At 30.3% G+C, this 11,752-nt stretch overlaps 1 protein-coding gene across 1 annotated transcript in view; it reads right to left on the bottom strand.

The window, feature by feature from the left end:
• Positions 1–3,713: 3,713 nt before the first annotated feature.
• LOC149528847 (WAT1-related protein At5g07050-like) overlaps positions 3,714–11,752 on the bottom strand; it is a 23,143-nt gene continuing 15,104 nt past the window's right edge. Inside the window, exon 5 of the mRNA XM_089808079.1 lies at positions 3,714–3,767. Within this exon, the coding sequence (XP_089664205.1) occupies positions 3,714–3,767 (54 nt within the window). The remainder of the gene's footprint in view (positions 3,768–11,752) is intronic.

The raw sequence follows: 11,752 nt of genomic DNA on the forward strand, positions 1-11,752 counted from the left end.
CAACATGCTCAACATCTAATATCTTCTTACATGGTATAAAATGAGCCATTTCAGAGAATCTATCTACAACAACTAATATAGAATCATACCACTTTTTTGTTTTAGACAATCCAAGAACAAAATCCATATTGATGTCACTCCAAGGTTTCTTAGGAATAAAAATAGGTGTATGGAATCTAGTATTCTAACTTCTTTTTCAATTTGACAAACTCTACAACTCCTTACAAACTTTTGAACATTCTTATACATCTATGGCCAATAATACTTCTGCTTCAACAAACTCAACATCTTATCAATTCCAAAATGTCCAGCCAATCCACCACTATGCTTTTCCTTAATCAAATTCAACCTTATAGAACTTCTAGGAATACACAACTAAATACCCTTGAACAACATATCTTCTTGAATGAAATATCCATCCTACTTATGGATGTGATTTGATAGATTTGGTGTTCTACACTCTATCCATGCCTCAGAAAAATTAAGGTCAATATTGTACAACTCTTTCATCTCATCAAAACCAAGAACTCCAATCTTCATTTCAATCAACAAAAAATGTCTTATGCTCAATGCAACAACAACTTTGTTAGTAACTCCACTCTTATTCTTAATCACAAATATAAAACTTTGCAAATACTCAACCCACTTCATATGTCTTTGATTCAATTTATGTTGACTTCCCAAGTATTGTAAAGCTTTATGATTAGTATACAACACAAATTCCTTAGGAATCAAATAATGGACCTCCACTTCTTCAAAGCTTGAATAATAGCATAAAAATATTAATCATACACATAATACTTCATTTTAGCATCATTCAACTTATCACTAAAGAAAGAAACTGGTTTACATTCTTGACTTAATACAACTCCTATTGCACTACCACTTGCATCACATTCAAATTGAAATACCTTATTGAAATCAAGAAAAGACAATATAGGTAACTCAACAACCTTTTGTTTCAATGTCTCAAAACTCTTACTAGCTCCATGTGTCCATTTGAATTCATTTTCATCTCCTCTCATTTTCTTAGTCATAGAATTACAAACAACACTAAATTTTTTAATAAACTTCCTATAGAAACTAGCCAGTTCATGAAATGATCTTACCTCACCCACATTCTCAGGTGTAGGCCATTTCAAAATGGCTTTAACCTTCTCAAGATCCATTCTCAAACCATCAGCTAAAATCACAAATCCCAAATACCTAATCTCCTCTTGCATAAATTAAAACTTTTTTAGACTAATCATCAACTTTTCTTCTTTCAATCTTTGCAATACTTGTTTAACATGCTCAAGATGCTCTTCCTTAGTCTTACTAGATATCAAAATATCATCCAAATAAACAATCACAAAATTACCAAAGAATCTTTTTAGAACTTCATTCATTAACCTCATGAAAGTACTAGGTATATTAGTCAAACCAAAAGGCATTACCAACCATTCGTACAAACCATCTTTTCTCTTTAAATTAGTCTTCCATTCATCACCTTCTCTAATTCTGATATGATGATAGCCACTCTTCAAATCAATCATGGTAAAATATTTTGCTCCACTCAAAAACTCCATTATGTCATCCATACTTAGCATAGGAAACCTATATTTCACACTAATCTTGTTAATAGCTTTGAATCAGTACACATCCTCCATTCTCCATTCTTCTTAGGTGCAAATACAATAGGTACAACATGTGGACTTAAAATTTCTCTGATTAAACCTTTCTGCAACAATTCATGCATTTGTGTGTTAAGTTCTTCATTCTTTGTAGGTGTTAATCTATATGGTGCTTTCTTTGAAAAACTAGCTCCAAGAATTAGATCCATATAATAACTTATACTTATTACTAGCAATAAACCATTAAGAATATCCTTAGCAACAATCTCCTTATACTCATTCAATAGACCCTAGTATAACAATATGATAGTATGCATACAATAGAATGATACTTTTCAGAAGTATTGGATGATATCTCTTATACTGGCAGCATGAGAATTGACCAATAGAAATAATTTTTTTGAATTTGTGCCTAAAAGGATGTAATGTTCATCTGAGCTTTTGCCCAAATCATGCAATATGACTACTATAGTAGAGTTTGTTTTAGTTTTTACCAATAAAGTGGTAGTTTTGAAGACATTTTGGTGTGGAAACAAATTTCTATAAAAAATATGACAAGGGACAAAACAACCTTGCCAATACAAACACATGTGAGGTTTGGAAGCAAAAAGCCCTAGAAAACTAATGTTGTGTATACTCAAATGATTTCCACAAGTCTAGTATATTTGAAGACACATTGAGGTAATATATACCTAAAGGACATGACATGCTACTCAATATCTTGGCCCACAACTTGATGATCCCTTGCCTCACACAAAGTGGTTCCCCATAATAGATATTAGCTTCATCATAGATGGGTTACCCAAATCTAAATTAATAGATATGGTAAATCAAATCTAGGAGTGTTTTGGGTAGTCCACTAGAATTTATCCTTGCACAAAGATATTGAGGGACAAAATAGGATGGCCTCTAAATCCTAAGGTGTCTAGTAAGGGTTTTATTCATAGCACCCCTCTTGCACCCAATACAAGAAAAGAAAGGTTGCACACCCACAAAAGTACCTTAAGAATACCCATCTAGTGATTTTCTCATGGTCCCAATCCCACAAGTAGTTTCACCAAGTGAAGTCAAGTCCTATGTCCCTAAGGGTTAAGAGTTTTAGATTATAATGGATTAGATTACCAGGCTTTTTCTTGTTCCCACTTTGGGTTGTTCCTATTCATATCTTTCCATTAATAAAAGGCCCTCTAAAGGTAAAATCTCACTAGTGATATTGACAAAGTGGATCCACACCAAGGAGGTGAAGATTTCTAATTCACCAAGAAGGTGAAGAAAATACTCTTCTATTCCCTAATTCTTCCCCCAAACATGACAAGAAAGTTAGTTAAGACAACTAAAGAGTGAAATATACCACCCACTTTCTTGATTCAATGAAGGGTCAATATTTCTAGCTCATCAAGAAGATAAAGATCATACCTTCTTACAAAAAAAAACCCTTAACAATAATTTTAAAGTGCCAAAGAAAATGAACCACTAGTATATGATGCACTAGTATATTACGCACTTGAAATTAAACAAAGACACACATATTTTTTTTCCTTTTTTCTTGAAAAATGCCCCTCACCCTGTCATCACTCTTAAGGCTTATTTCCCAGTCTGCCCCCACCAAGTAGTGTATCCTCCTTGGTGTGGTGGTGGTTGGTTGCCTCCCCGACAAAGATAAAAAATCATACCCTGCCATTGCTAGGATTTTATCCTCCTTGGTGTGGTGGCGGGTTGCCTCCTGCGCCTTCGTCCTGTCTGGCCCAACCTGGAACCTTTATGTGTATCGTGAAGGTTACCCCTATTCAGAGGGCACTGTCGATATCCTCATCCTTGTCAGCTGGGGTTCTTGAGGGCACTGTCGGCATCCTCGTTTAGGAAGGGCCAGTGAAAGGTTATACACCTATTCAGAGGGCACTGTCGATATCCTCATCCCTATCATCCACGGGGTCACTGAGGGCACTGTCGGCATCCTCGTTTAGGCACGTTAGTAGGAACCCTCTTCGAGGGCACTGTCGATATCCTCATCCCTATTTTGGGGGGGTTACTGAGGGCACTGCCGGCATCCTCGTTTAGGCTTTAGGCTTTTCTCTGTCACGGTACCTGAATATCCCCTATTCAGAGGGCACTGTCGACATCCTCAAGCCTTATCGGCGCTGCGAATTGAGGGCACTGCCGGCATCCTCGTTTAGGCTCGTTCTAGTTCAGGATTTTTTATCTTGGGACTTTTTTTATCTAGCCATTTATTTATCTAGCCATTTTGTTTAGGGCCGTTTTGCACAATTACGTAGCCATAACTTACCCTACCCAACCTTCCCCGTAGCCATAACTTACCCTACCCAACCTAGGCCCAACCTTCCATAATAAGCGGGTAACCATAATACACCACCTTCCACCTCTTCCATAATCTTTCTATTTCTACCTCTTCCATAATCTTACCATAATATCTTCCATCAATAAGCTGGTAACCATATTTTTGTTTTGGTAACCATATTTATGTTTATGTTTATGTTTATGAAGACACCAACTATAAATTATATATAACATACTATATACCAACTATAAATTCTATATAACATACTATATACTTTTTTATTTTGAAATTTTCCCTAGTAAGAAAGCAAGCAAGAGAGGCCCCTAGAAAAAAAAAAGGGCTAGGACATCAAAATGATTAGTGAAAACTAAAAATAACCCTCCAAAATTAATTTTAGGACCTATTAGAAAGCCAATAAAGTGAATATGAAAGCTTGGAAATGCAAAATGAATTTTTAAAGCTGGATTAAGCAAATAAAATAGACAAAATGATAGTACTAGCTAAACTAGTATCATAGGATACTTCCAATTATGTTAGGGTGATACTTATGTCAAAAATGATACTCCATATCAAATAGTATGATACTTTATGCAACATTAGCATGACAAAATAGAAAGTACTAGTTTGATAATAAAATATGCCATGTATCATATCTCTTGATAGAAATTATTGTACAATAAAAAGAAAGTATTGAACAACATTTCTAGCTATAAAATCATAATTGGACCCAAAAGTGCAAAAAGAGATGAAAAAAGGAGAAAAATGAAGCTAATTAAACAATCATTTCTAGTCCTATGGTGGGTACCAAAAATACCAAAAATAGGGTACACTTCTCTAAGACATTCTATTCAAGGGATCCAATAAATTAGGAACCTTGAATGGTGACTTAGAGTTCTCTTTCTATTAATACAAGAGCTATGAGACTGACTCTCAAATGAAACTTGTTTGCAACTCTTGCAAAGTGCACCATAGAGTTGGAGATTCAAAGACAATAGAAAGTATGCTAGTATCAAAGAATCTAAGATGAGATGAAATGAAAATTAAAGCTAAATTAGAGATGCAAGAGCTAAGCTAAGATCTGAAAATGTGCAAGCTAAAATAAACAAGAATAAAAGTGTTACAAAGCCTCCTAGTTAAACTATGTGATCTAAAATATGTTTAATGAAAGGATACTAAGCTAAGAAAAACCATGAAACTACAATGAAAGTAAACCAAGTCAATGCAAAGTGGGTGCAAAGTGAATGCAAGATCAGTGCTCCAAATGCTTTGAAATTACCAAGAAAACCTACAACATAATATTAGCATAAGTGATAAGATATGAGAGAGTGTGGAGAGAGCCTCCTTTTAAAGAGAAATGGATGGTAGATATTAAGAGACCAAATCAAGGGTGGAGAATGAGCTTTGAGTGATCTATATGTACAATAATCTCACTTAAGTAAGGTCAATGGTGGTGTTTAATAGGAAAAAAATGTGTGGAGGAGAATCAAAGTTATTTAAAAAATGTAGATTCCTTTCATATAGAAAAGTGTGCCCCTCATGTGTAGACAAAAATTATTTTCTTTTACTTTTAAAATATAAATAATGCTTTTCATGTACACACTTGGGATAAACTTGGTGATTTTATTTAATTAAAAGGGAGAAAGTTCTTCCAATTATATAAAAGACTTAGGATAAAGTGGTTAAACCATAGGTTACAATCAAATAAGTAGAAAAATCATGATTTGATCTAAGATAAACAATGGATAAATTCAGCAAAAATGCTAGAAAGGGGACTCATAGTCTAGATGACCATTTTTGGGTGATCACAGTGTGAACTTTCTCTTCCTCCATCTCTCTTTAACCATTCATCTCTAGTCCACCTCCCACTAGGCCAAAGAGTGCAACAACTCCATCCATATTTACCACTTTTTAAAAACAGCTTAACAACTAAATAATTGTTGAGGCTTCCACTAGGAACATGCCTACTTCTTCTAAGAGAATCTTGTAGGGAATCATTGATTGGATTTTGAGGTTAGTGGTAGTGAATTTATTTTGTATTTTTTCTATTTGTCACCATTTATGGTTTGATACACTGCTCCCCCATGCCTCACTTCCGTAAAGAATGACCAGAATCACCAACAACCCAAAGAGGATTTTCCTAGTCTTCCAATCCCACAAATCCACTTTCTTGCACCTATTTTGAAGAAGGCAAAAAGCCTTCCAACCCCAATGTATTCTTTTTTATCATTATCTTCCAACCTAACTAGTAAGAAACCAACGCCAAAAAGAAAAAAGGAATTAACCAACTATAAGAGGAAGAAAAATTCAACTGGCCTTTTCTATTATCCTCTCCCTCTTTTTAATTAAGATGTTTTCTTTTGAAATGGTAGGCAAACTTCTTCTTAGAGGAAGAGCTATATTATGTACATTACAATAATCAACAAGTTAACATGTAGATGGTTATCAAATTTAGCCTAGAAAGATAAAAGTAAACATTAAAACACTCACACATCCCACTCCACATGGTCTGCCATTATTTCCTATCACCATTAATTAATTCTGGGTATTTATTTGAAAAATTCTTACTTTTCAAAAATTATACTTGAAAACTATTAGTTATCTAAAATGATTTTTTTTCTTAATCTTCAACTAAATTGGACAAAATTATAGATTATATGTTTTTTTAACAAAAGTCTATTAAAAATTTTCACAAAGCTAAGAGAGCGATATTACATAAAACATCTAAGACCATTATCATATTATGTTGATAAAATAAATTACATATTGAATTGCACTAAAAAATCTTTATCATGAACTATAATTAAAGAAATTATGTATATAATTGCACTTAAAACACCTTTGTCATGAAATAAGACATCAGAAGTGAGATCCTTACACCAAACCCTAACAACTTATACTCCCAAAACTATTATCAAAATTGATTGAATATATAGGCCACCATTAGGAACCATGCATTACCCAAATCCTCGAGGATCATATGTGTCTCTGTGTTATCTTTTGGTTCAAATATAATATGATATAAGTTATTTTATTTTAGGCAAAGTAGGCTAGGCCATATATATGGAGGTTACCCCAGCTCACCACTAAATTGCGAGTAGAGTCTTCATAGTGTTGTAATAAAAATTAGTTTAAATTTAAATTTTAAAAATAAATAAAAAATGTATAATTATTTAAATTTTAAAATATAATAATTTTATTTTTAACTAACTAATAATTTTTTTCTTGTTTTGATAATATTTTAAAAGATATTTTTTTATTTATAATATTTTTTGTCATTAGAAAATTTTATATCTACATGTTGTATTTAGCTAATTCTTTTTGATAGGTGATATATTATAGTAAATATTAATATACATAATGTATGCTTATTCTTTTGGAGGTACTTATTGTATATTCAGAAATAATGAAAATAAGTGCATTAAGAAAGATCACTTATCATGACATTTATTATTATTGTTATATTTTAATTTTTTCTTACATTTTCTTCTTTGCTATTTTAACAATAAGATGCCAATTAATTTGTATTATTCAATATTTTTTTCTCACAAATTAAAATTATAACATCATATTTAAGTTATATTTATATTTCTATATAATTAATTGATTTTTGAATATTTTTATATCTGCACACTTATTGTTTAACCTTATTTTCATGAAGGCTTAGTTATTATTTAAAAAAAAAAACTATTTTATTATCCCACTACATATTTCAAAATTTTAAATCACACTAATCTCTTTTTCATCTAATCCAAAATTATTTCCATGATATACCTTATACTTACTCTCTTCGATAAAATATAGTTTTGTTTTACATTATCAAGACCCCATTCTTGGTTCAATTTAAATTATGATACATTTCAATTTCATTATTTCATTTTGATATTATTAATTGAAAATTTTATGTATGACACATTAGTATTATGCTAATACCTATTAATAATCTTAACATTCTAATTAAATTATTTTTAAGGACACCTTGCTTTTTCAAATATATAATTATTATAATAACTATTAATAATATGAAATGAAAGAATGAACAAGATAATAAATCAATGAGTTTATAATAATTAAATTACAATATTTTAATAATTCATATTCCAATGTTATTTCTTTCTTATCAAGAATAATTTGAAAATGTTATATCGACATCAGCTTCTATTTATTTTATTTTCATATTTTATTTATTCTTATTATGAACTTTGGGCCCTCCCTCATTTGAAAACAATGATGTAACAAAGATGATGTAAAATTAATTTTTCAATGGTAAATCTGTAACATTACAATTCATTGTTTGCTAAATTATCATTATCTTTTTTGATTTAGTAGATAATTTAAACTATTAATTCATTGTTTGCTAAATTGTCAATATCCTTTTCAATTTAATAAATATTTTAAACTATTTATTTTTGTGTCCTTTACTAAATTTTGAAAGTGTCTTTATTTAAAACATAAAGTTTGTATAGTATATGAAATAATTTTAGAGGGATGGATTACTATACCAAGAGCTGATGAGAGAGTCAATGGAGTGAGTAGGTAGTGAGTAAGATGAATAATATAAAGAAAAAAAGGAGTAGAGGTAAAAATATTGATGGAGTTACAAATAGATAAGAAAATATAGGTAGAGAAATTTATAGATAAGTGGATTAGAATGAAATAAAATGATAGTTATGAAGGAGTGACAAAGAGGAGGGTAGTAGGAGGGGAAGGAATATGAAGAGAAGAGGAGGGAGATAAAAGAACCAATGACAAAAAGATATGATGTGATAGATGCATCATATTTGAATATCAAAGTGGAGAATAGTGATCAAGGGAGAGGAAAAGATGAGGTGAGTGAGAGGTTAGGAAATAAGAAGAATGGAGGAGGGAGATAAAGAGAAATAATGATAAAGATATATAGTGTGATAGATGGATATTGGACCAATAGATAGATAAATAAGGTGCAAGTATAGTATGCTAAATAAGTTTCTCAAAGTCTACTTTGGCCTCCATTATAATAAAAAATATCTAAACTACCTAGGAAAGAGTCATAGTTAACATTGTGGATACTCATTTTATTATTAAAAGAGCCTCTATTAACATATGAGTCTTGGATTATCCATATAGTTTTCTCATAATAGATGACATGGTGGGTATTATCAAAATGCCCTTGAGATTATTTGGGCTTAAAAATATTCTTATGTCTCATATTATTATAGATGCCAATACACTTATACTTATATATATATATATATATATATATATATATATATATTTAGTTATTTACCAATATAATACAATATTTTAAACTCATTCTACTTGAGTACAACTTCTTTATAGAATTCTTATAAAATTCATTTAAAGGCTACTCCCACTAATTTGAAGTGTTTAAAAAGTCTTTCTTTTTTTTAAATATAAAAAGTAAGACTAGTTTTTACATTAATATGTTATAGTGTAGTTGTTAGAATCTTCACTATAAAAAAATTAATTTAATGTTTTAATAAATTATCAATTTTTATAATCAATATAAATTATATTAATAACTTTCAAATTTGACTGTGTATATATTTAGTATGAATAATTTGAATCATTTAATAATTTAAATTGATAGATGAGTTCTCTATACCACTATTCATGAAATATAGGTCAATAAGTTTGACTAAAAAAACTACAAAGTTGAATTCTCATAGAAATATCATAATTTGAGTTGATGTGGAAAATATTTCCTATTTATCAATTGATGAGCTTAAAGAACTTTCTATTGAATAGTTCATAAGGCCCAATACTTATACATGATTTTATAGATACAATTGTAGTAACAATTGAATCTAGATAGAAATTATTATTATCTAAATCACTTTTTATACCACCTTATTTTAATATAAGACATTGAAAAACATATAGAAATATAATTTATGGTAATTAATGTCAAAAGAAATGTAACACAAATAATAGAACTGAATCATATAAATATATAATAATGTCTCAACATTCTCACACTACATGGATTTTAATGAGGTTCAACACAAGTTTCCCTAATAAGTTGTTTAGGACTTTTTTCCACCTCTCTAGTTGTTGGCCTTTCAGTAAAAGATTCCTTTGAAAACTCCAAACCAATTAGTAGTAAAGGAATAAGACACTCATTTATTCCATATACTTTGATTCACTCCAATATTGTCATACCAACAATAATGTCCAATTTTTTGTCAAATTACATGCTTACCTAGTTGTGGAGGTTTGATCCTCCTACAAACATATGGTGAGTTGGACTCTTCCTAGTGATAATCTCCAACAATTTAATGTCATGACTTTAAATATTGCCCCTAGTTAATAATACCTTCTTGCTAACTCCTTATTCTAAATTATAAATGCAAAATAAAGAAATTGGATTAGACATATAATATCTCATAATTGCACTAATAGAACAAAACTACATATAATTTATCATAATTGCATTGAGAAATTAAAACAAGAGTTTTAAATTATTTATTTAAGTTTAGCTTGTACCACTTGTAGCATAAGTTTTATGATCTTGTAAAACAATTTCTTCTCTATTTCTAAGAAATCTCTATTGAATGACAATTCGTAACAAATCTTTGTAACTTTGACCATTGAGCTCCATATTATATAGGATCCCTTTCATTTCAGAGAGCATATGGAAACAAAAATCTATAATTAAATAATTGAGGATCCATTTGGCAGTGCAAATATGAGTGGAATAGGCATATGTAAATTCTTAAAATTTCAAGTTCTCTATTTGGGCACACCAAATCAGAATTGTGAATAGGAATACATGTTCCATTTTTGGCCCAAAAATGAGCATTTGCAATTCCACCTAAATAGGTGGAATTGAAATATGTATTCATATTCCAGTTTTATTTTTTTTAGAAAACATAAATTTTTGGATCCATGGATTCCCCATCAAATTTTGACAGAACCAAACAAGAATATGAATATGTATTTTCATTTTCAATTCTAGAAAATAATTCCAAAATATGTATTCATATCCCCATATTCGTATTCTTCTATCCAAATGGACCTTGAAAGTTGTTAGATGACATAGGCCTCTAATCTATCTTCCTTTAATCTCCCCTGCCCTTTCTACCTACTACAACTACTTTACCTATTGCCTACCTTCTAGTGGATTATTCTAGGCTTCAAATTTTGTAAACAATTATTCTAAGTTGTTCCAAAATTATCTAAAACCTTTTAACATAGTTGAGAAGACTTATTATTAACATTGAAAATGCTTTTTTTCATTGTAATGAAAGGGTAGGTGAAGAAAATGATTTTTTGAATGGTGGCAATATTAGATGTAAATATCAACATAAATACATAAAACTAAAATAACTATGTAGGTAAGGAGTTTTTTATATAGTACTGGCAGCCCTATTTCACAACCTCAAATTCTAACCTTCAATTACAAAAAATATGATTATTGGGGCATCAAAATGAAAACCATTTTTTGTTCTCACAATGTTTGGGATTTAGTTGAAAGTGGGTTCACTGAACTAGAAGTCAAGCTCTTTCACAAACTGTAAATGATTTGTTGAAGGAAAATAGGTAAAAGGATGCTAAGAAATTATTTTTTATTTAGTAGGAAGTAGAGGAAATAATATTTTGAAAGAGTTATTGCCACAAGATCAAAGTAGGCATGGGACAATTTGCAATCAACATATCAAGGCATTGGCAAGTTAAAAACTTTAAAGTTATAAAATCTTAGAAGAGATTATGAAAACCTACAAATGAAAGATTTAGATACAATAGACACATTATTCACACAATATATGGGAATAATATATTAGATTAGAGATTATGGAGAAAATCTTGGAAATCAACAAGTTGTCAAGAAATTGCTTCAAAACCT

Source organism: Cupressus sempervirens, chromosome 11 (genome assembly GCF_028749045.1).
Source record: "Cupressus sempervirens isolate cs-2001-9-10 chromosome 11, ASM2874904v1, whole genome shotgun sequence".
NCBI classification, from domain to species: domain Eukaryota; kingdom Viridiplantae; phylum Streptophyta; class Pinopsida; order Cupressales; family Cupressaceae; genus Cupressus; species Cupressus sempervirens.